The sequence below is a fragment of the Stenella coeruleoalba genome (assembly GCF_951394435.1).
Source record: "Stenella coeruleoalba genome assembly, chromosome: 4".
In the NCBI taxonomy this organism is placed as follows: Eukaryota; Metazoa; Chordata; class Mammalia; order Artiodactyla; family Delphinidae; genus Stenella; species Stenella coeruleoalba.
In genome coordinates, this window is record NC_137149.1 from 33,988,566 (window position 1) to 34,014,342 (window position 25,777).

Genomic DNA, 25,777 nt, shown 5'->3' on the forward strand with positions numbered 1-25,777 from the left:
CTCTTGCATCTCCCTCCCTCCCACCCTCCTTATCCCACCCCTCTAGGTGGTCACAAAGCACCGAGCTGATCTCCCTGTGCTATGCAGCTGCTTCCCACTTGCTATCTATTTCATATTTGGTAGTGTATATAATTCCATGCCATTCTCTCACTTCGTCTCAGCTTACCCTTCCGCCTCCCCATGTCCTCAAGTATATTCTCTACGTCTGCATCTTTATTCCTGTCCTGCCTCTAGGTTCTCCATAACTAATTTTTTTTTTTTTAGATTCCGTATATATATGTTAGCATATGGTATTTGTTTTTCTCTTTCTACCTTACTTCTCTCTGTATGACAGACTCTAGGTTCATCCACCTCACTACAAATGACTCAATTTCATTTCTTTTTATGGCTGAGTAATATTCCATTGTATATATGTGTGACATCTTCTTTATCCATTCATCCGATGATGGACAGTTAGGTTGCTTCCATCTCCTGGCTACTGTAAATAGAGCTGCAATGAACATTTTGGTACATGACTCTTTTTGAATTATGGTTTTCTCAGGGTATATGCCCAGTAGTGGGATTCCTGGGTCTTATGGTAGTTCCATTTGTAGTTTTTTAAGGAACCTCCATACTGTTCTCCATAGTGGCTGTATCAATTTACATTCCCACCAGCAGTGCAGGAGTGTGCTCTTTTCTCCACACCCTCTCCAGCACTTATTGTTTCTAGATTTTTTGATGATGGCCATTCTGACCAGTGTGAGATTATATCTCATTGTAGTTTTGATTTTCATTTCTCTAATGATTAATGATGTTGAGCATTCTTTCATGTGTTTGTTGGCAATCTGTATATCTTCTTTGGAGAAATGTCTGTTTAGGTCTTCTGCCCATTTTTGGATTGGGTTGTTTGTTTTTTTTTCTTATTGAGCTGCATGTGCTGCTTGTAAATTTTGGAGATTAATCCTTTGTCAGTTCCTTCATTTGCAAATATTTTATCCCATTCTGAGGGTTGTCTTTTAGTCCTGTTTATGGTTTCCTTTGCTGTGCAAAAGCTTTTAAGTTTCATTAGGTCCCATTTGTTTATTTTTGTTTTTATTTCCATTTCTCTAGGAGGTGGGTCAAAAAGGATCTTGCTGTGATTTATGTCATAGAGTGTGCTGCTTATGTTTTCCTCTAAGAGTTTGATAGTTTCTGGCCTTACATTTAGGTCTTTAATCCATTTTGAGCTTAATTTTGTATATGGTGTTAGGGAGTGTTCTAATCTCATACTTCTACATGTACCTGTCCAGTTTTCCCAGCACTACTTATTGAAGAGGGCGTCTTTTCTCCACTGTGTATTCTTGCCTCCTTTATCAAAGATAACGTGACCATATGTGCATGGGTTTATCTCTGGGCTTTCTATCCTGTCCCATTGATCTATCTTTCTGTTTTTGTGCCAGTACCATACTGTCTTGATTACTGTAGCTTTGTAGTATAGTCTGAAGTCAGGGAGCCTGATTCCTTCAGCTCTGTTTTTCTTTCTCAAGATTGCTTAGGCTATTTGGGGTCTTTTGTTTTTCCATACAAATTGTGAAATTTTTTGTTCTAGTTCTGTGAAAAATGCCAGTGGTAGCTTGACAGGGATTGCGTTGAATCTGTAGATTGCTTTGGGTAGTAGAGTCCTTTTCACAATGTTGATTCTTCCAATTTAAGAACATGGTATATCTCTCCATCTATTTGTACCCTTTCTTGTTTTGATCCATTGGATTTTCATGAGTATATTGATTAATCTGCACATATTTGTGAATTTTCCAGCTTTTCTCTTGTTATTGATTTCTAGTTTCATACCATTGTGACTGGAAAAGATACTTTTATGATTTCAGTCTTCTTATATTTGCTAGGACTTGTTTTGTCACATATTATGTGATCTATTCTGAAGAAAGTTTCATTTAAGCTTGAGATGAATCTGTATTCTTTTGCTGTTAGACCATTCTTCTGTATATGTCTGGTGGGTTTATTTGGTCTAAAGTTTGGTTCAAGTCTAACATTTCCTTGTTTTTCTGTCTTGGTATCTCTCCATTGTTGAAAATGGAGTACTGAAGTCCCCTACTATTAATGCATTATTGTCTAGTTCTCCCTTCAGACCTATTAGTATTTGCTTAATATATTTAAGGTGCTCTAATGTTGAGTGTGTATATACTCATGATTGTTTTATCTTCTTAATAAACTGACACCCTTATCATTATAATGTCCATGTTTTCCTCTAGATATTGTTATTGGCTTAAATTCTATTTTTTTTTTCTGATATAAATATAGCTACTCCTGCTCTCTTGGTTTCCAAGTGCATGGAATATGTCTACTCTTCATTTGATCCATGTGTGTCCTTAAAGCTGAAGTGAGTCTTTTGTAGGCAGCATATAGTTGGATCTTGTTTTTTTAATCCATATAGCCACTCTATGCCTTTTCATTTGAGAATTCAGTCCATTAATATTTAGAGTAATTATTGGTAGGTAAGTTTTGAAGTTCTGGTTTTCTTTTCTTCTTTTTCCTGCCTTTCTTTGTAAGTTGATGACTTTCTGTAGTGGAATGCTTTGATTCCCTTCTCTTTATCTTGTGTATCTGTTGTAGATTTTGGCTTTGTATTTCCCATGAGGTTTACATAAAACAGCTGTTTTGTTTGTGTTTTGTTTATTTGTTTTTGGTCACGCCATGCAGCTTGTGAGATTTTAGTTACCTCACCAGGGATTGAACCCAGAGCCACGGCAGTGAAAGCACTGAGTCCTGACCACTGGACTGCCAGGGAAGTCCCAAAACATCTTGTATATATAACAGTCTAATTTGCACTGATAACTTTGACTGCATATAAAAACTATATTTTTACTCTCTCCCCCTTTTATGTTTCTGATGTCATCTTTAACCATTTTTTTTTTAATTGTGTATCCATTAACAACTTGTTGAAGCTAGAGCTATTTTTATGCTTTTGTGCCTTAACCTTTACTCTAGAATTAAGTAGTTAGCACATCACCATATTATAGTATTAGAGTATTCTGAATCTATTTGCTAATCTTTACCAATGTGTGGTATATTTTTATGTTTTCATTTTACTAGTAAGCATTCTTCTTTTTTTTTTTTTTTTTACTAGTAAGCATTCTTTTGTTTCAAATCAAATAACTCATTTCAGCACTTCTTGTAAGGTTGGTTTAATGGTCATCAATTTCCTTTTGTTTATTAGGGAAAGTCTTTATTTCACCTTCAGTTCTGAAGAACAACTTTGCTTGGTAGAATAGTGTTGGTTAGCAGTTTCTTTCTTTAACACTTTGCCTATGTCATTCCATTCTCTCCTGACCTGTGAGGTCTCTGTTGAGAAATCCACTGATAGCCTTATGTGGGTTCCTTTGTATGAGAGAATTTTTTTCTCTTGCCTCTTTTCAATTCTTATTTTTCTTTGGCTTTAGACAGTTTAGTTATTATGTATCTTGGAAAAGAACGTTTTGGATTAAAATTTTGACATGACCTATTAACTTCATGAGCTTGGATCTGTCTTGCCTTTTAAAATCCGTTCTTAACATAGAGTTATCCTTTAAAACCCTAATCAGGTCATGTTCCTCCTCTTCTGAGAACCCTCTAATATCATCGTCTTAGGGTAAAGGCCAAAAGACTTACAATGCTCTATAACAGGGACCCCCTCCACCATCTAACCTTATCCCCACCACTCTCTTCATTGCTTGTTCTGCTCCAGCCACAACCTTCCTATATTTGCTAGCACACTTTAGGGCTTTTCTCTTGCTGTTTCTCTCTGCTTGATATACTCTTTCTCAAATATCCACATGGCTTGTATCTTCATTGCCTTCAAATATTACCTTATCAGTAAAACTTCCTTGACTAACTGATATTTAAAAAATCCAGCATCCCTCCCAATAGTCACTGCTCCCTTTTCCCTTACCCTGCCTTACTTTTCCTCTGTGTACTTAGCTACTTTATTCTGTGTCTCTCTCCTAACTAGAATATAAGCTCCAAGTGGATAGGGACTTACTGGTTTTGCTCATTGCTGGATGCCTAACTCCCAGAAATGCACGTGACACAATTTTTAAGAGTGTTTAAAACTATTTCTTAATGGATGGATGAATGAGTGAATGAATGAATGATTATATAAAACCAGGTGTTGGGAAAGGTGATCTCTAAGGTCTCATTCAAATCTGCTTATCCATGACTTTGTACAGTTTAAATGTACTTCCTTTTTCTCACTAATGACTTGAAAATGCATAAAATAAAACCACTATGGTAGGAAATTACAGCTTCAGTTCAACTAATTAACATAATTATAATATCTGGCTTTTGTTTTTTTAGTTCTTTTGATGTGCTTTGAATTCATGTATTCCTCACAACAACCTTGTGACATAGTTATTATTATTTTCATTCTTCAGATGCAGAAATTGAGGAAAATACAGGACAGATTAGCACATAGCCCAAGGTCGCACAGCTAGTAACGCAGAGCCAGGATTTGAACCCAGAGCTATAGTTCTTTATTGTAGGTCATCTCCTAGGGAATATAAAAACAAAAATTTTTAAAAATCAATGATACATAATATTTGGAACATAACTCCCTTCCATTTTAATATACTCTGCCTTAAAAATATTTTATTCAAATACGTGTATTTGAAACATGGATATTATAAACACTAATTCCACGAAATACACCTGTTAGTAGATGACATTGTAAGGAAAGGAAATAAAAATATAATTTCCTCAATCATTTATTTTTTTCCTTTGGTTAATTTTTTTTTCCTTCTGCTTTTAACTCAAATTGGTTAAGCTTCTTATTGGTCTTTGATGTGTATTTGGTATCTTAGAAACTGATGTCATTCCAACTACTGGAATTTTCACAGAGTCACTAGGGGATTATTACTTCATCTGAAAACCAATTTGAGGGTTGATAAGATTATAGGACAGAGGATTATTTCCTTGTTTTGTCACTGTCTTCTCTCTAGCTTGGAGGTCCTAGTGCTGCTTCATAATCAAGAGCTCTTATGGTGTTATGCAAACCTGTTTGGTCAGGCGAGGGAATTCGGGGTCGTGTTGTGGGAAGTCAGCTGGGTGGGCACTAAAGTGTGGTCAGTGGGATGCACCTTCTAGCAGGAAGCAAAGGGTAGGGAGGGAGGGAGAGGAAAAACTTTGCAAGAATAACCGTGTATTTGAGTTTGTACTTAAAGTTTTACATTCCCATTAATCCTTACGATGTCCCTGTGAGGAATGTACTATTTTACGGACTTTTACAGATGAAGCTTAACTAGTAAAACTACTGCATCCAAAGCCAGGTGCTTTCTGCTGCACTTCTGCCGGTACTTCATCATGTTTCTTAAAGCTCAGTCAAGAGCTACCCATGAGAGAGAGGGGTTAGGGCACCAGGGGCATCTCGAGTTTCAAGCCACACCACCCAGATTTCTATTACTGTGACTATGCTATGCAAGGAATATAAAGCAAGCGCTTGGTGAATATGCCTATAAATCCTTCATTCCGTGAATTTAAATGACCTGAATTCCTTCTTGTGGGGGTAGGGAAGAAGTGGAGTATCTCTCTGTAACTACTATTTTACTCATCCACTAAGGAGAAATCTCATTTCAGTTTGAATTAAGAATTGATTAGAGAGTAAAATGTCAATGTAAGTCAAGAAATTCCTTTTGAAAAAGCATAAAAGGAAGCCCCCAAAGAAAGCATACTCGTGCAGCGTGTGTGCAAGGAAAAGAGAGGCTCCTTTCAAGAGGGAATGAATGTTGCACCAGACAAGCAAAGACATTTGTGAGAAATTGCCTGGTAAGAGAGAGGGAAATGCAGGCACGTGGCCTCGGAAATACGGGAATAAAAGTATCTTTGTTCTTCGAAAACTTAAGAGTGCTGGTAAAACTGAAATAATCTATAATTACGGTGACTTCTCCTCTAGGCTTTTTTGCGAACGTTTTCTCACCACTCTAACAACTAGAGAGTGTTCCTCAGCCGAGAGAGGGAAGAAGGCAGGGAGGAAGTAACCCCGCCCCTTAGAGGAAGTAACCCCGCCCCTTACCGCAAAGCCCAGTGACTGAAGTTAGTTAGCAAGTGTTTCATGTGGCCCGCACTCTCCCCCTGCATTGAAGTGAAAGAAAAGATGCTCCCCCAGCTTTCCTTTTTTTTTTTTTGCTGGACACTCACCTCCAGGTGGCCTTTAAACCAACAAAACCAAATAAAAATTCTCTGCAGCTTGAGGAGAAGATTCCTTGATGAATAAGGTCTTTTCTCACTGAATCTTACATAGCTGATTTGGTACAGAGCAGGAGAGTCAGGCAGGAGTCGAAGAGAAGCTCGAATTACCCAAAGCGGGAGGGAGGGTTTTTAGGATAGACCAACTGAAGAGACTAAGGAAAGGAGCAAGTGGTACTGTGTGACAGGGCAGCTGTGTGCATGGCTGCTTGCATGAAAAGGTTCATTCTTGGCAATTATTTCCAGAGGAGGCAAGGGGTCAATAAAGCTTTGTGATGCTGGCTCATGTGTTATTGCCAGCTGTCTCTCCTCTCCACTTGCGGGCTTAGAAGCAGCAGGGCTGCCTGCACCTTCATTTACAGGGCACTGGCATCACCAGCTTCCACTAGTGGGATCTGGATGGGCCCTGGCAGGAAAAGTTTTTGTGCTCACAGAACCTTAAATTCCCCTTGCCCTGGGCAGTGGAGACTAGCAAATGTGAAGAGTGGGAGGTTCCCAAGGTCCAACCAGAGGATGGATCATGAAATGAGCGTTGACAACACCCCAAGAGGGTTGAAATTAAAAAAAAAATAAAATTGGTGAATCACTGCTTTTTGATGATGATGTTGCTTCTCCTCTTAACATCCTGGCTTGAGTAGAGTGCTGGAGGAATCACCCAGGCCACGAGTTCAAAGATCATTAAACGGCAGTCATTTCCTGGGCTCAGGCATGACTATTTGACCCAGTATGGGAAAGGGAATTCCCTTACTTCAGGCATGATGTAAATGATTTCCCTACCAATTTCGGAAGGGGTCAGGGTGAGGGTTGGAAGACTCAGTCTAAGTAGAACTAGTAACTGTGTTTGGTATCTTGTGTTTCTAGGAAGTGTTTCAGCAGGAGTGCACTGGGGCTGTGTGAGGGGTGATTGACATGACAGGGGAAGGGGTAGAGAGGAGGACAATGTAGCCTCCAGCTCCCTGAAGCCATGTGGGGTGGGTGAGGACATGCACATTTGTCTGGTGCCTCCCAGGCTACCTCTTCCCACTCCCGTTGCCTAACATTGCTTGCCTTTCCGATAGGCAGGAAGAGGAGTTTTCCTTGAAGAGTGGACTTGAGGAGGAAAATGAGAATCTGAAAGCAGGGCTGGCCTTAGACCTAAGCAGTATGAACTCAACCCTGGTGTCCCTGCTGTCACCGATAGCCCTCAGACTCTACACCAGGAGGGATGGTCAGCCTGTGGTCAGCAGAAGTGCTGTTATACCACTCCTGACTTACACTGGCTACACATGCAAAGTGAAGAGGCTAAACAAGCTTGAAAACAAAGTTGAATAACTAGAGAAATATTTTGGCCTTAATTATTTCGATGTTACCATATAGTTTGCTATTGAGAATAACCATTGGGCTTCCGGGCTTCCCTGGTGGTGCAGTGGTTGAGAGTCCACCTGCCGATGCAGGGGACATGGGTTCGCGTCCCGGTCCGGGAAGATCCCACATGCCGCGGAGCAGCTGGGCCCGTGAGCCATGGCCGCTGAGCCTGCGCGTCCGGAGCCTGTGCTCCGCGACAGGAGAGGCTACAACAGTGAGAGGCCCGCATACCACAAAAAAAAAAAAAAAAAAAAGAATAACCATCTACAAAGTAGCTTTAAAAAGCAATTTCTTTTCATTCCCTTTTGCCTCACCGAGGTGGCAGTAATTCAGGCAGTAAACAGAAACTTCAACAAGACAATACTTAGAGTGCATTAAATAAATATAAATTTTATTAAAAACACTCACATAGCGTTATCAGGAATGATATAATAATAAACGCTTTCAAATAACCTGCATTCATAACATTACAATACTTACAGTATTTATAACCATCCTCAGATTTTTACAGACAACCAAACATCTCATGAAAATGAAATGAAACTGTTTTTTAAAAAAGCATAGAAAAATGCACACAGATTCATTATATTAGTGTCAAACTGCAAGTTTCCTACACAAGTTAACCACTAGCTTTAGAAGTGAACTGTACACCACTGTGCGTCAATCAAGATGAAAAATTCATTCAAGTAAAGTTGACACCACTCAGAAGCATTTTCAAGTATGGCTATATAGTCAACCTGATATTCCTATATAAGCAAATTGGAGATCTGCTTTCCATTCATTCTGAGGCAGGTTTGATATTTACAATTATAGATCTGATATTTACAATATGCCACTCAATTTCCTCTCTTCCTCCCTACCTAACCTCTCCTCAACCCCCCAAACTATACTTCCTGCTCTTGTTGGCCAGCAGTTTGACAAATGACAGTGGAGGATACAGAAACCAAATATTCACTCGTATCGGGATGGCTGACTCAAAACCAACACATGTGCATGAAGTAATCAAATATGTGGGGTGAGATATACGGTATACGCAAAATATTAAAATCATGCAGTTTGACAAATACAAAACAAATGTTCTTGAAATGCCTGTAAATTGGTTACAGCCAAAAACTGGAGACATTTTTTTAAAAGACAAAAGCCAAGTTATAAAGATTTGACCAATAGAACTCAAAGGCCTCTGTTGATTAAGAATTTATTTGAAATGTTAGTAAGCAAAAATGTACACAGACTAAGACATAATTGTACAGCTGATTGCACACCATCCCCCTAAGTGTTTTGTTTGTGTAGAGAAGTCCTCATGGATCTGTGCCTGTATCGGTTACAGGATCAAAACATCTTTATTTAGAGAGTTAAGGACTCTAGCCAACAGTCACTTGCCAAACTCCTGCCTTACAATTTTCCCTTTATCAGCTCAGTGCATTCTATTTTCATGTAATTTTTTTTTCTGCTTGAAACAGTCAAAAGATTCTCCAAACTCTTAAAATGCTTTTCTTTACAATAAAAAGAGCCAACAGATTTACAAAATTAGTTTTAGTTACATCAGGACATATACAAGTAAAATAGGAGGGATTCAAAATAAAAGGGTTAAATCCCTGAAAAAGAATATATTTATTAACCTACAACAATTTTACATAAACACAGGTGACATGTTGGCATAAGGAGAACATGAGCTGAAATATCCCTGAATTTTTAGAACAAAAGGTTGAAGTTCAAGTTATACTTGCTAAGAAATCAAGTATTGAAAAAAGGTATGCTTTTTTTTTTTTTAATAAAAAAAAGACTTGGAAAAAAATGATGGTACACAATGCTATAAGCTTTCACTCTCAGTTCAATATCCTATTGCCAAACTAGTGTTGAGGTATATGACAAATAGGAACATCACTCAAACCTTTAATGAATTCTTAGCTCACATTATGATATATAGCAGGCTGAGTAGCACCATCATGATGTGAATTCTGCTTCAAATCCATATATATATATATATATATATATATTTAATTTCTTTTTACAGTACTAAAATACTAAAGCATTGCGTTAAAAAAGTTTTGTTTACAATTTAATTTACTTACTATACATCTCTTTCACTTCTTTATACAAATTAATGATTTAAAACCACCACAGCAAACCAGCTGCCTGTTTTTTTTTCTTTTAATTAATAGATTCACATGGAACTAACCCTGTTTATTAATCTTATGCAGGCATCAGTCTGCTCAATCTTCCTGGTAAAGAGGACACTTAAGCTAAGAAATGACAACATCACAACGTACAATTATCAACACAAAGGCAGCGCTGAAGAGCATACAGATCCATAAAATAGCATCGCTTAAGTGAACTAGCTTTGTTGAGTCTGTAGCATGCGGTTAATCACTACCTGCAGTTAACAGAAAATTCTTAAAACTCTACATATTTGAGCAATGAACTTGTCATACAATTTTGTACAAAACTGTTTTACAGTATAGCATGTGAGATGAGCACCAGAAAACATGTGTTTTGTGGACTAATGTATTCCCTTGAATCCAATAAGTCCCGTTTTGGATTTAACTGGCTGTAATAAAAATGGACACATTGCTCATCAGCAGATGCATGGCTAAAAGCAAAAATATTTTAAAAGCTTTGTTTCCTTAAAAAAATCAACTTTGCATTCTAAAATGAAAGTAAACTTTTTTTTTTTTAAACGTCTCAGTACCTTAGCATTGTTCAAGTTGTCAAAGCTTAGGTAGACAAAGTGCTTCTAAAACACCATTTAAAATATTTATAGATATACATGTTTGTGCACATATACATATTTGTGTGTATATATATATGTACATATATATGTTTATTGTCCTACAAGGACTTCACTGGATGAGCAAAATCCAGAGGCCTTTAAAATGTCCACATTTTAAAAACTAAGCTTGTGTAAGAATAGGTAATTATGATTAAAAACTTGAATGAAAAGGTATCCCCATTATTCAAGGGCATTGCAGTACACTGATAGCATCTTGATGATATAAAGGCATTAATTTTCAACTGTTAAAGACACCATTTTCTTAGCACCATTTCTTAGAACATCCAAACAAATTCAGTGTTTTGCTGTCTATTCATTTATGTTCCTGTAGCTATTTTGATAAATAAAAGTTAATATTAAGATTACAGTAAAAACTGCATGTTAAAAAGCCATAATTCCAGTATTTCAGTACATTGTATATTCAGCACCAGATGGTATTTTAAGATTCCTGCCCCTGTAATACTACAGTACTTGTTTGATTTGTGTTCCACGACTATGCAAACTTGGTATTATTAAAAGTGGTCACAGATGTGTAGAGCTGTAAAGGGGGAAAAATATCACATTTAAATATCATCTCGTCCAATAATAGAACCAGTGTTTAAAAATGTAAATTGTGGAACACTTTCTTCTCCACCTTCTTTTTGCATAGAATGCTTTGGTCTTTTGCCTAGATTCCATCTGTGACCACTTGGGAGTCAGTGGAAATTAAGTGCTATGGTAAGATGACCTCTTTCTTTGCTGGTGAGCTGAGGTTCCTCTCACCACATTTGTCAGGAATACTGTGTCCTTTCCCCACTGCCCACATCATGCGAACTACACTATGGACAGATTGGTTGTGGTCTTTTCAAATGAGGTAACCACAAGGGGCGACATCATATGTATCTGTTGTAAGGCCCCGTGACCCTAGTGAAGGCGTATGGAGATGTAGTTACTGTGGAGTCTGTGGTCATGGACATGGTCCTTTCCGCAAGGGACTTGATGAAGCGCAGGTACGTGGGCTCGGCAGGTTCATGCGGCTCAGTGGGCTCCCGTTTCACTTTTTTGCCGTGGGTTTTCTGAGGCACATAGTCTGGGCCATACTTTTCACACTCTTCCTCTTTCTCGCGGGCTTTCTCGGCCATTTTGGCTTCCCAGAGCGCCAAGCCATGTTTTGGCTCATTCATGCTCTTGTGCTGGTAGAAGACGAGTGAGATCCTGGTGGGGTGATTCCTGTTGGGATTCTTTAAAGGGGTGGTGGCGTGCAGCTCGCGCTTTGCACACTCGATGAGAATGGACCCATGAGTCGGAGCCACAGCCACTCCCCCAATGTCAGGGTCCAGGAAGCTCTGCTCGCTATCAGACCAGACCTCGTCATTGTCCTCGGCAGCACAAGGCTGCTTTTCCTGACTGCCAGCGTCGTGTACTTTGTGGAAGCCTTCTTGGACAGAAGCAGCTCCATCATGGTTAAGACCTGGAAGCGTCTTAGATAACCCATTCGCCGTGTGGGAGAGCACGTCATTCTCCTTGTTTGGGAGATGCAGGGCATGAAGAGAGCTGTTGAACATGCTCGGAGCTGCACCGTAGTTATGGATTAAGTGAGAAGGTGGGTGATGCTCACCATTTTTATAGTCTGTGTTTGGATTGCTCAGATTGGGTGGTAATCGAGAGGCAGCCCCCATGAAGTGGCCATCCATCTCATGAGCGGAATAAGGAGGAAATGTACCTACGTGGTGTACATTTGGTCTAAGAGTACAACTGCTGAAGGCATCTCCTTGTATATTTTGGTTTCCGTAACCTAAGTACTTAGAAGTAAAACTCTGGCTATTTCCGAACCTCGGCTGGTAAAGCGTATGGATGGGTGGTAGATTTAGCTTAGACAGAGGATCTTGGTTTGGATACCTGTATAGATCCATGGGCTGAGACTGGGGAGAATAGGAACCCAGATATTGGGAGCACTTGTCCATTGATATGTTTCCATTGCATTGATATGATGATGGATATTGGTTATTCTGATTCAAAAGCCCAGGGTAGGGGCTCATGGGATTAGAAGAATTCAAATATGAACCTGCAGCTTGGGATGAGGTGGAATAGAGGTTCATAGGGTTGGCGCCTCCATAAATATCTGAAGTGTGTGAAGAGCTTGGAAAAGGACTAACTGGATTGGGCCTTCTCGTGTATAGACTGGTGGATCCAGAAGACGTGTAAGAGCTGACAGACTCTGACTGAGGGTTATCAGTGAAGGGGTGGTGTGGCTGCTGCAGCTGTGGTGGCTGCTTCGGTGGCTGTGGAAGCTGCTTCTGCAGTTGGGGCTGGGGCTGCTGCATGACTGGTCCTGAAAGTCGCAGAAGTTCTGTGGACAGGATAAGAGAGAGCGAGGACAAACACGCTTGATCAGCACTTTATGAGAACTAGGGAGGATGCCTACATGTATGTGAGAACCATCAGTAGAATTATGCAACACCCATCACACGAGGACAAGAGCAACGTCAGAGCTCTCTAATCACCGTCTGGCGTCATTTTTTGTGTCTAAAGCATTAGAAATAAAATGGCAGAGCACACAGCAGTACATTTTGGAAAATGGTGAAAAATGTGATAAAACATCCAAAAGCCATTCCATTGAGAGCATCGTGTTCTCTGGAGCTTCTGCGCGTTTGATCAAGCCACACTCTCTACTTGAAGTGCCCTGCCATCTCCCTGCCCTTCCTTGACACAGTTATGCCTTCCTCAAGGAAGCCGTCTATAAACCCAACTTCTAGTGCTTTCGTTATACTTCGTCATAGCCACTGCAAACATCAGTCAGATAAAGCAACAGTCATAACGTACTGGAATTATCCATTTTTAGTCCCCTCCTCACCTTACTGCAAAGTAGTCCCTTGAGGGAAAGGACCATGTCTTATTTTACTTTATTTCTCCATTGCCTGGCATGCAATCAAATATGTTAAATAGGTAACGTAGCAAAAAATTTGTTATGGAAGATTCAGCAATGCTATGAGAAAAAGAATGACATCCATTTAAATACCCAGAGCACCTTATACAATTGGCAAACGCTATTTCATTAGCGTGCTTTCCAGGAAGGAAATTAACACAGTTGTAGATACAACTTTAAAGGAACTTTCAGCTTTGTAAATGAAACTTTTAAAAGTCATACTTCTGTTTCATGACCACACTTAAAAGAAAGAGTAATATGAGATGAGAACGGATAAATGGAGCCGCAGTGGCAGTCCTGAGAACTGAAACAATCACTGCAGAGGCCAGGTAGAAGGAACTAGACACAAAGTTCTAACTGATTGTACTTTATAGCTAACTTAAAGAGATATCAGGGAGTGGATAGGATTTACTTCTCTTAGTGTAAGTCAACCAATCAACAAATGTTTATTAAACATCTTTGACATATTATTCTAAATGAGTTTTATCCTTGAGCTTCAAAATCAATCAGTAGGGAGATTTGACTTTGTGACGCAAAGACGGTTGGTTCTAAGCAGAGCATTATACTAATGCAAAAGATATGCATTTTTCTTTTGTTAATAGCTAGGCCAATACCATCTCTGAAATTTGGATATGGACATCACATTGTATGATTTCTCCTTTTAAAGTCTTAACTATAGACAAAGCAAGAAACAGAATATCTACTAGCGCTGATAAATAATGCCCTATTGCTACTACTACAGATGTGATCTATTTTGATGGGTAAAAGCTTTTTAAGAGCTATATGTGGATTCCCCTGGTACACCTCAGCCTCAACATGGCTAAAGAAAGGTATCTTACTTATTCTCCTGGCCTTCCCTCATAAATCTTATTTTCAAACTTACCTCAATAAATAGTACTGTTTTAATTATCTAGGCTTATAACTTTGGAGTCATCCTTAAGTATTTTTTCTCCTTCATTCTAATGGTTTGTCACCATCGTATTGATAATCATTTTGGAAGAATTCGCTTCTGTCATCTCTTGCTATATCTTCATTGCTACCACCAAAATTCAAGCTCTTATTACCTCACTCTTGGTTTACTGCATCAATCTCCAAACTATTAGTTCCTCTGCCTCTAATTTGGCTTGTCTGTCATTGACAGATTAACACTAATTTCACCATATCACTTACCATAAAACTTTGCCATTTATTATAGAATAAAATCCAAACTTCTCCCTCACACTGGGGCTGATGCAATACCTCACTACCATCTCCAAGAACAAAGCCTGGGCCTTGCTACTTTAGAGAAAATTCTAGTACAGAACTAAGACCATGATCGAACATAACCTTCCAAAGTTAACAATGTTCGTTTTTAAAATAAGTGTCACGTGGCATACAGTGCTTCACATTAAATTTACCTGCCAACTGTTTCACCTGGCTTCCATTTTCAATCTGTTTGGTGCGAGAGGAGGCTGACTTTTCCTTTTCATTCTTATTTGTGCTGCTCTCCAAAGAGGAAAGCTTTTCAGCCGCAGCTTTCTTGGCTTCTAGTTTCCTTTGTCGGCATGTCTTGACTGGCTCTGCTAACATCCTGACTTTCCGTCGAAAAGAACTCAGTACCTGAATGGCACCATTTCGTTTTTTCTCCTCCTGAGCTTCTACGCTCCCAAACTCATCCACATCAGAGACTTTGTAGAGAGGCAGAACGTGGAGCTGCTCATCCTCAGGTTTTCCTCCAATTTCTCGATTGTCTTCTCTAGTGAGGGTGCATACCTGGCAGGGAAATAAGACAGCACAGACTCAGTTTCAGTCCAGATGACAGCTGGTGTGTGTGTGCGTGTGTTTTCCCTTCTCAGTATTTACATTTGTGGTGCTGGCCTAGTGGACCAGATTGGTTTGTTAACCATAAAACCACGATTGTCTGTTATTAATGAAAATTGCATCAAAATGTACATCAAGATAAACAAGTTCATGTTGACTTTTTTTTTTTTTTTTTGGAATCTATCAGGAACCGTTACAGTCACTGCAGTGACACTGTTCTTCACATACATTTCTGACTAAGGGAAGAAGCTTCAAAAAGAAGCTACAAGTTTCCTCTACCAAATGACTTCCTCTGCTTTTGGTAACATCACATTCGCCTCATCTCATACTTTGTACACAAAGAGATTTCACATCTTTCCTCACAGCTAACTCTCCTTAACTGTGTTTAAGAAATTTCTACAGGATACCAAAGTGAAATCTAAATAATGTAAAATTGACGATGTGATTGATACAGGTAATATTTAAGTTAACACTGCTTCTACCTTTCTTTTCCCTCCTCTGTACTTTATGAAATCTAACTTACTGTTTCTCTTCTCACTCATTTCTCTTCTGAAAAGAAAGAAAAAAAAGCTACTTCTGCTGCTTTGATAATTTGATGGTACTTTATTTCTTTTGTTGGCCACAATCACATTGGCTTTGATGAAAGATTGTTTGTTGGTTTTAAAATACTAGCTTTTAGTATTTAGTGTTTTTAATTAACGGAGAAAATGCGACCACAGTTACTTAAAACCCAAGGTAATACAAAATCATTGAAAGATACTCTTGAAAGGAATGTGATGATTACATTAGATTTACCTTTATAAATAAGTTTAACATGCAATGGTATTAAAATGGGCATTTCATTTCGTACGCATAAGTCTTCCCAAATCCTTGCCTCTGAGCACTTGTAACCTTTTCCTACAATTGATCCCTACTCGCTTCTACCTCTCCAGTGCTGCTTTCCATTTCACCTCACAGAATCTGTGACCTATCAGAGACAAATTCCCCTTCAATCAAAAACTTTCTCATCCTCTGCCCGCTCTCCATCACCTTGCTGGAGAGAAACCTGGTTCTCTTCAAGACCTACTGTAGCTCCAGCTATCATTTATTTCTTCTACTTCCCAGAATCTAGCACAACCTCCAAATGATGAGCAGGTGTTCAACACCTGGTGAGTGATGGTGTTAGATATTGTGGATGATAAGTCTCATGTTTGTTCTCCTGAATCAGAAATCAGAAAACTAGGGCCTGTGGCCAAACTGCCTTGCAGCCTGTTTTTGTACGGCCAGTGAACTAAGAATGGTTTTTTTGCATTTTTAAAGAACTTTTTATTGAAAAAATCCCAAACAAAGAATATGACAGAGATCCTATGTGGCTTGCAAAGCTTTTAACAGAAAACTTTTCCAGCCCCTGCTCTAGACCAATACCTTCTTTGTTTCTCAACAAAAATTTCACACCAGATTCCTCGAATTAATTCCACTACTGCCTCCTATCTCTCTGAATTCTTTTCTACACTATAATTTAACTATAGTGCCTGCCTTCTATTTTCCATGTTAGGTCTCATTGGTCATCTTCCTCAATTACACCTGTATCCATGTTGATAACTCATTAGGTTGATTAATTCACAGTTTCTGTACTTGAGCTTTTTCGTTCTTTATCTCCACTCTGAGTCATCTCTTTAGGTGCAAGGCCACACCCTGGGTTTTGATGGTACGCAACACTGCTCCCCCCTAAGATGGATCCATTTTCTCCCCTTACCAAAGCCTTCAAATACAAGGACCAATCCATTTTACCCACTGTAACATGTACTTACAACGGGTTCTTTTGCACTTTGAACTTTCTGTAGTAGTTGGTGTGACATTGACGATGCATTTTTCATTTATACTTTTCTCTGCAGGCTGGACTGGTACCTTAGCTCGTATATGGCTTTTTGCTTAACTGATTATAACCTACTAGATATGTGACAGTGAATTTTGAAAGAATTTTTTTGGGCATCTGATTGTAGCTGGAGAGCCTTAGTCACTGGTTTAGATTAGCACCAAGAATTTCCATGTTTTTTTTTTTTTTTTTGCGGTACGCGGGCCTCTCACTGTTGTGGCCTCTCCCGTTGCGGAGCACAGGCTCCGGACGCGCAGGCTCAGCGGCCGTGGCTCACGGGCCCCGCCGCTCCGCGGCATGTGGGATCTTCCCGGACCGGGGCACGAACCCGCGTCCCCTGCATCGGCAGGCGGACTCTCAACCACTGCGCCACCAGGGAAGCCCAAGAATTTCCATGATTTTCACATGCTTGTCAATACAGTTTTCCACTAATGTGACATGCCAACCTGTTATGAGAGTACTAGTTATGCAAAACAAGGTCACCTTGCAATAGCAATCATTCATGAAAACACTGTTCTCTGCAGGGACACCGGCAGAAAACATATTACTCTAAATGCTGCTAACTTCCAGTCCTCTACTCTTCAACAGGACATGCTGCTAACCTCTCCTCGCACCACTTACCAATGTGCTGCCATTCTGCATGTTGTGCAAGTCTCTATGGGCATGAGCACAGAAGTCCAAACATGCAGTGACCCCTGAGAACGGACGGCCTTCCTTCAGACCCAGACGGCACTCTGGTGCTCTGTGTTCATATTCAATCTGAAAAACGGAAGCGAGTGTGTGACTGGGGAAGTACTTAGGCATTTCAAATCTTTAGGCACACATTTGACAAAAAAGTACAGGACCTGTGTACTGAGCAGGTCAAAAAGGTTCCTTAGTATTATATTTTATATCCCCAAATACAATGGAATGACACAAAATAGAGCAAATGCCTTGACACAGTAAAGTTATTTAATAGTGTTACTGAGATATAATTGACTTACACTTTAAATATATGCTGTTTATTATACTATTTGATTATATATATATATACACACACACATACATATACATACATGAAACCACTACCACAATCAAAATAATGTACATATCTATCATTCCCATAAGTTTCCTCATGCCTCTTTATAATTCATGCTTCCCACTTTGTTCCCAGGAAACTACTGATCTGCTTTCTGTCACTAGAGATTATTGTAGTTTGCATTTTCTAGAATTTTACATAAATAAATCCATTTTGAGTTGATTTTTACATAGGGTGTGAGATTAAGAGTCAAAGAATTTTTTTCCATATGGATATCCAACTGTTCAAACACTGCTGGGTAAAAAGTTTACACTTATCTCATTGGATTGCCTTTGTTGAAAATCAATTGACCATACATGTTGAATCTATTTCCAGACTCTCTATTCTGATCTTTTGTTATGTAATGGTGTGCTGGTGTGTGTGTGTGTATGTATGTGTGTATATGCCAATAATCAACTGTCTTGATTACTAGTAAATGTGGATTTGTAGTAAATCTTGAAATCAGGGAGTATAGGTGTTCAAATTCTGTTCTTTAAAAAAAAGTTTGACTATTACAGGTTCTTTACATTTCTATTTATTTTAGAATCACCTTGTCAATTCCTTCAGAACACCTGGTGAGATTTTGATAGGTCATGTACTGAATCCATTGATTAATTTGGGGAAAACTGAAATCTTAATAATACTTAGTCTTGTGATCCATGAACATGGTATATCGTTCCATTTAGGTCTTTTATAATTTCTATCAGAAATGTTTTGTAGTTTTCAGTGCACAGGTCTTGTACATTTTTGTCAGATATATATTAAGAATTTCATATTTTTGATGCTATTTTAATTGTTATTGGTTTTCATTTCAATTTTTAATGGTTTATTGCTAGTATAGAGAAATACAATCGATTTTTGTATTTTGCAACTGTGCTAAAACATTTATTAGTTCTAGGAAGTTTTTTGGTAGACTCTTTGGGACTTTCCACACACATGTTGTCTGCAAATAAGGATAGTTTTATTTCTTCATATTCAATCTGTATCCTTTTTATTTTCTTTTTCTTGCCTATTTCATGGTCTAAAATTTCCAGTTAGATGTTCAATAGAATAAGATACAAGGATATATTATACAGCACAAGGAATATAGCCAACATTTTATAATAATTATAAATGAAGTATAATCTTTAACAATTGTGAATCATTATGTTGTACATGTGAAACATATAACATTGTAAATCAACTATACCTCAATTTAAAAAATTAGGCTGTCACAAAAAGCTTGCTGGCAAGATGAGAACTATTCTTGAAAACATCCCTTGAATTTTCTTAAGCAAACATTCATTTGATAAAGAGTAAAAAGTATTTATTTTTATTATTGTATGACAATTGTATATTAAATTTATGTTTATAAATATGGCACAGAGAACATCTTCAACAAATAGCAAAACCTACTTGAGAAGTTAAAAAAAAAGATTTTAACTAGAAGTGGTGAGAATGGATATGCTTTTCTTGTTCCCAATGTATAATGTGTTCTTTAAAAAAATTTAGCTTTCCATTTACTGAGTTTTCACAGATGGCAAAGCCTACCTTAGGTAATAGGCACGATCCCATCACAATAAAATAGCATTAAAAAGTTTCATGTCACAAAATGGAGCAAAGAAATTACAGTTCCACCTAGCTGAGCAAGTTAAGGAATGAAATGCTTCTTTAACTTGCTGCTTTACCATAAAAACACTAAACACTTTAGTTCTTTCACCATTATGTGTCATGTTAGTTTTAGGTTTTTAATCTATGCCCTTTATCAGGCTGAGAAAGTTTCCTTCTACAGATGTTAAATTTTGTCAAATGCTTTTTCTCTATCTATTGAGATAGTTTTCCCCATTATGTTGGTTAATATGGTGAATCACATTGATTGATCTTTGAGTGTTAAATGAACCAGCTGCTCCTGAAATAAACTCCATTTGATCATAATATATTATCCCTTTTACACATCGTTGGATGTATTTAGATGAAATTTTGTTAAGAATTTTCACATCAGTATTCATGAATATCATTGGACTTTATTTTTTCTTTAATGCCCTTGTCTGACCAGGATATTTCCAGCCTCATAGAATGAGTTGGGAAGTACTTACTCCTTTGCTACTGTCTAGAAGAGTTTCCATTGAACTATTCTTTCTTTCTTAAATAATGAGTGAAATTTGGAAGGGAAATCATCTGGGCCTGGAGTTTTCTTTTTGGGAAAGTTTTTAATTACAAATTCAATTTTTAAATAGATATAGGACTATTCATGGTACTTTTTCTTTAGTAAGCTTCAGTAATTTGTGCCTTTCAAGGACTTTGCCCATTTCATCTAAGGCATTTAATTTATTTTCATAAAATTTTAATAATGTTTTCATTATTATTCTTTTACTATCTGTAGGATATATAATGGTGTCTCATCTTTAACTCTTGATATTGACATTTTGTACCTTCTCATCTGTTCTTGAACAAATTGACTAAAAGTACTAGCTGTTGGTTTCACTGATACATTCTGTTTTCTGTATTCTATTTCATTGATTTCTGTTCTTTAGTTTTTCCTTCTTTCTGCCTTTTATATGGCTAAAGTTGCTCTTTTTCCAAGCTTCATAGGATATAAACATAGATCATTGATTTGAGACTTTTATATAACATTTCTGATATAAATGTTCAATGCGATAAATCTTTCTCTAAGTAAGCTTCATAGCTGCATCCCACACATTTCAATGTCACATCTTCATTTTCATTCAGTTTGAAATACTTTCTCCCTTGTGATTTATTCTTTGGCCCATAGGTCATTTAGAAATAAGTCACTAAGTTTCCAGATATTTAGGGATTTTGTAGGTATCCTTCTGGTACAGATTTTCAATTTAATTTCATTGTGATCAGAGAACATATTTTTTGGCTTTTAAATTTATCAATACTTGTTTCATGACCCAGAATATAAACTGTTTTGGTAAATCATCCTTGTATATTTGAAAATAGTTAATTCTGTCATTGCATGGGGAGTTCTATACATAACATCAATTTCGTTAAAAGTGTTGTTCAAGTCTTCTGTCCCCTTACTAATTTTCTGTCTACTTGTTCTAATGGTTTGAGAGAGATATATTGAAAACTGACTGTATCTGTAGCTTTCTTTGTTTTTAGTTGTATCAGTTTTTGTTTAATAAAATTTAAAGCTATTATTAGATGCATAGGTAGGATCATCATATTCTCTTGCTAAACTGACCTTTTTATCATTATAAAATGATCCTCTTTATAATACTCTTTGCTGTGAAATCTACTTTGCTATTAATATCACTCCAGCTTTCTTTTGATTGACATTAGCATGGTATTTCTTTTTTTTTCTTTTTTTTTTTTTTTTTTGCGGTACGTGGGCCTCTCACTGTTGTGGCCTCTCCCGTTGTGGAGCAGAGGCTCCGGACGCGCAGGCTCAGCGGCCATGGCTCACGGGCCTAGATGCTCTGCGGCCTCTGGGATCTTCCCAGACCAGGGCACGAACCCGTGTCCCCTGCATCGGCAGGCGGACTCTCAACCACTGGCACCACCAGGGAAGCCCAAGCACGGTATTTCTTGGTTCTTGCTTTTTTAAATATCACAATTGTTCTGTATCAATGTGATTATTCAATATCACAAGCTCTGCCTTTTAATTGGGAATGTTAAAAAAACTTATATTTAATGTGGTTTTTGATATGGCTGGGATTAAATATACCATTTGCTATTTGTTTTGTATTTGTTTTAGTTTTCTTTTAGTTCCATATTTTAAAATATGTTTTGGGATTAATTCCATTCTCATCTCTTTACTGGGGGATTACTTACACATTTTTTGTTAGTGGCTGCCTGCTTTAAGGTTTACAGTGTAGTGTACAGTCTATATTCAAATAATATACCATTCCATCCATATATGACATAAGAATCTTACAACAGTATACTTCCAATCCCCAAGCCTCTGTGCTATTTTTATATGTTATAAATCTTAAATTACATTTTTAATATATTTTAAAATAACAAACTATCTTGTAAAGAAATTTTTTAAATAAGGGGAAGAAGTCTTTTTACTCGCATATCTACTATTTATGATGTTTTCATTCCTTTTTGCCAATCTAGATTTCTATCGTATCATTTTTCTATCAGAGGGCTTCCTTTAACGTTTTTGAAGTTTTAGTCTGCCGGTGGTGGTAAATTATTTCAGCTTTTGTATGCCTGAAGAAAAAAAATCTTTATTTTTGTCTTCACTTTTGAGAGTTGTTTTTACTGGTTATAGATTTGTAGATTGATAGTCTTTTTTTTTTTCTTTCTGTACTTTAAGGATGTTTTTCCTCTTTTTTCTTGCATCTTTCTCAGACTTTAAGTCTTGTGTGTGTGTCATCCATTTTTTCCCTATAAGTAATGTCTTTTTTTCCCCCATCATCTACTTTTCACATTTTCTCTTAATCACTGTAAGCAAGTTGATTTTAATGTGATTTTATATAGTTTCTTAATATCTCCCCCCACCACCACCAATTGGGGCTTGCTGAGCTTCTGGGAGGAATGGGTTTATAGTTTTGAACAAATTTGAAAAATAATTGGCCATTATACTTAAAAATATTTTTCTGTCCTCCTTTTGGGACTCTAATTACACATATATTAGTGTAATAATATTGTGCGATGATGTGATCTAGTTGGCTTTATTCTGTTCCTTGAATAAAAATGTATACAAAATCTAGCTGGTCCTTAGACTCATGCCATCTCATAAGAAATACCATGCAGGGGTCTGTGAATGGATTACTGGAAATTTATCTCTATGTCTGGAAGACAGTTCTAAGTGCATGGCTTTCTGATGGTGTAAATCTGTGCTGTTCAATACGGCAGCTACTAGCCACATGTAGCAATTTAAATTTAAATTAATTAAAATGAAAAGTTCATTAACTCAATTGCACTAACTGCATATCAAGTGTTCAGTAACCACATGCAGCTAGTAACTACCGTTCTGAACAGTGTAGACAGAAACTATTTCCACTGTCAAACAAAGTTTTCTTGGTTTAAAATGTCATCTCCACACATGACGAAAGCACATGATTTTGAGATTTGAGCCTGCTAATTCAGTCCTAAAGTTTAATGGTAAGATAACCATAGAAAAGATAGATAGAGAAATATAACTCTACTGGATAGACATAAAGGATATTTAAGTTAAGAAAACCTATATGCTAATTCCATGGAGCTAACAGAAGAAATGCTGTGAAGACCCAATGAAGCTTAACTTCAGCAATAAGAAGACTTTATGAAATCAAGGAACAAAGCAAAGAAGAACATTCATATATGAGAAATAAAGGTACTATATTCAGTTGGGGGAAGGAGGCAAATACCAAATAGTAGACTTCCACAGCACCTATAACCTTGATGTGTTATGTATACTGTAGGAAAAGATCACATGGCTGTTTTCTGGGGTCTCTAAACCATGTTAAGACATATGGATAAACTTTCCAGTAGTACCTACCATGCAATATAAAAAACACCTTATTCGTTCTTAGCCATCAGTTGATTTAGTTTATATAGACATTACATTTATTTTTTAATGTAATGTATGAATGTATGTATGTATTTAAATTTTATTTTATTGTGGTAAGAACACTTAACATGAGAGCTACACTTTTAACAAATTTTTAAATGTACATTATCGTTGACTATAGGTACGATTTGTACAGCAGATCTGTCCACCTTATTCATCTTGCTTAACTGAAACTTCATGCCAATTGTTTAGTGTATCTGTCTACACATTTACTCATATACAAATATTAAAACACATCTAAGGAATTATACCTAATCATCTTGTTATAACTTAAAAACTTGGGGGTACCTTCATATTTTAGATATTCCAGGTTCAGGAAATGCATAAAATACTCCAAACAAAAAGTAATAGTGTAGAATATAAATGCTTAGATAATCAAGTTTGTATGAGATAGTCTATAATAGGAATCAAAGGAGTAAGAACATCAATGCTTGTTGTTCTGTCCCTTTCCCCAGTTAAAGCCATTTGATTAATAGCCCCTATAAAAAATTCACTCAACAGAAAATGGCCAAACTTGAAATCTAGCAACATAGACTCAATTTATTTTCTTTTTATAGCTTGATTTATTATTTTGCTCACCAGAATTATTTTACAACAGTAGCAAACCATTCCTTATACTTTTCTGTGACACTGATTAAAATAGGTAAGGTTGTAAAAATAACAATATTAATCCCACTGTTATTAATAGCATTTAAAATAATTTTCATAGACATTAACATATATCTCTAAATATCTAGGTTGTGACATAAAACAACTTATAAAGAGACAGTCATTATTAAAGTTGCGTCCTTTGCTCCCACTTAAAAAAAAAAAAAAAAGAATTGAGGTTTGGGGAAAATGTTAAAGTCCACAATGGAAACAAGAATAACTAAATTGTTGGCTAGAATTGGTGCCCTGTCTGTCTCTGCTATGTAGACTAATCTAGTCCCCTTATAGTCTTTAACATTATTAAGTAAATGACAATGTTTGCAAAATGTGTCATACGTCACGCTTTCCCGTACCCATACTGCTGTGTACTCTGTTCTGAATACCTTCTCATCACCTCAAGCTTTCCTCCATCTATCAATCTTCCTCTTCCTCTTAAATCTTTAACCTCTCCTATTCCATTGCTCCTACCCCCAGTCCTTCCTTCACTGGTTTCTCTTCCCCCACTCACCCCTAAAATGTTAAATATTAAAATCATTAGCCCCTTCTCCTCTTTGTAATCTTCACTCTGAAAAATTGTATTTACTACTAACTATTTCCTGCATTTTGATAATTCCCAAATCACAGTGCTAACCTGGATTTTTCTCCCGATTTTTCTTTTAATTATCCTAGAAGTATGTCAAACCTAGCACGTCCAAAATGAAATTTGTCATCTTCTCCTTATCTCCTCCAAACTTAGTTTTCCTCACTGATTCCTAATACTAATACAACCATCTGTCCAAGCCAGAAATTTGGTGGACCCTCAAATTCTCTCTTTTGCTCGTTCTCAAATCTGATTGGTCACTAAGTTTATAAGTTCCACCAAATATTTCACATACTTATTTCATTTTCTCTATCACTACTGATATTTCGTTAAATTAGGACCTTACCGTCTCTTGCCCAGTGATTGCAACAGCTTACTTCTCTAATTTAATCTTCTATAATCTAAGCTGTATTTCATTTATTTGGCTTGAGTGACCTTTTCAAGTTAAATCACTTCACCCTCACTGTCCCCAATATACACTTAGAACACCCCAGTGGTAGGCCTCTTACCTATAAGATAAAGTTCAAAGATCTTGTATGGCCTCCAAGGCCATTTGTGACCTTACATCTCTACTTTCAGGGAGAACCTTTTTGTTCCTTCAGAAATGTGCATACTCCTATCCCAGCTGTTATCATGTTTTTCTATAGCTGGCATTTTACATATCTGTCTCCTCTAAGGAAGAAGTTTTGTGAGGACAGAGAATCTGCACTGCTCATCTTAATGTCCACAGTGACTAAACACAGCATCTGGTTCATAACAGGCTTTCATTTAGTGCTTTTGCTGTTGATGTTATTGAAACAGTGTAGACTTCACAGTCTTTTGCCTCCTTCACGAGCATTTCTGAACAAATCACCTGGCCTTCCATATAGGTATAACCCAGCACACACTTAGAAAATAGGAAAGGAAAAAGAAAAAGGAAAAATCTAGCAAAATCTGACATATCTCGACACATGTATATACACTTACAAAGTAGTACACCCATAGCTTTACATGTATAGACTTGCTGTGGAAACAGTTAACAGGTGGTTAGAACCTATAGTATGAGCCATATAATTGCAATTAATCACTAAAGTCTGCTTACAGAGATAAAATTATCCATATGAGAACAAGATTAGTAGGTAAA

The 25,777-nt window shown here is 37.3% G+C and overlaps 1 protein-coding gene across 2 annotated transcripts in view; it reads right to left on the minus strand.

The window, feature by feature from the left end:
- Positions 1 to 10,822: 10,822 nt before the first annotated feature.
- TET2 (tet methylcytosine dioxygenase 2) overlaps positions 10,823 to 25,777 on the minus strand; it is a 130,171-nt gene continuing 115,216 nt past the window's right edge. For both annotated transcript variants that reach the window (XM_079920811.1, XM_079920810.1), the window contains 3 exons: positions 17,485 to 17,622; positions 14,606 to 14,960; positions 10,823 to 12,632 (listed from right to left, as the gene is read on the minus strand). In XM_079920811.1, the coding sequence (XP_079776937.1) occupies positions 11,176 to 12,632; positions 14,606 to 14,960; positions 17,485 to 17,622 (1,950 nt within the window). In that variant the 3' untranslated portion in view covers positions 10,823 to 11,175. The remainder of the gene's footprint in view (positions 12,633 to 14,605; positions 14,961 to 17,484; positions 17,623 to 25,777) is intronic.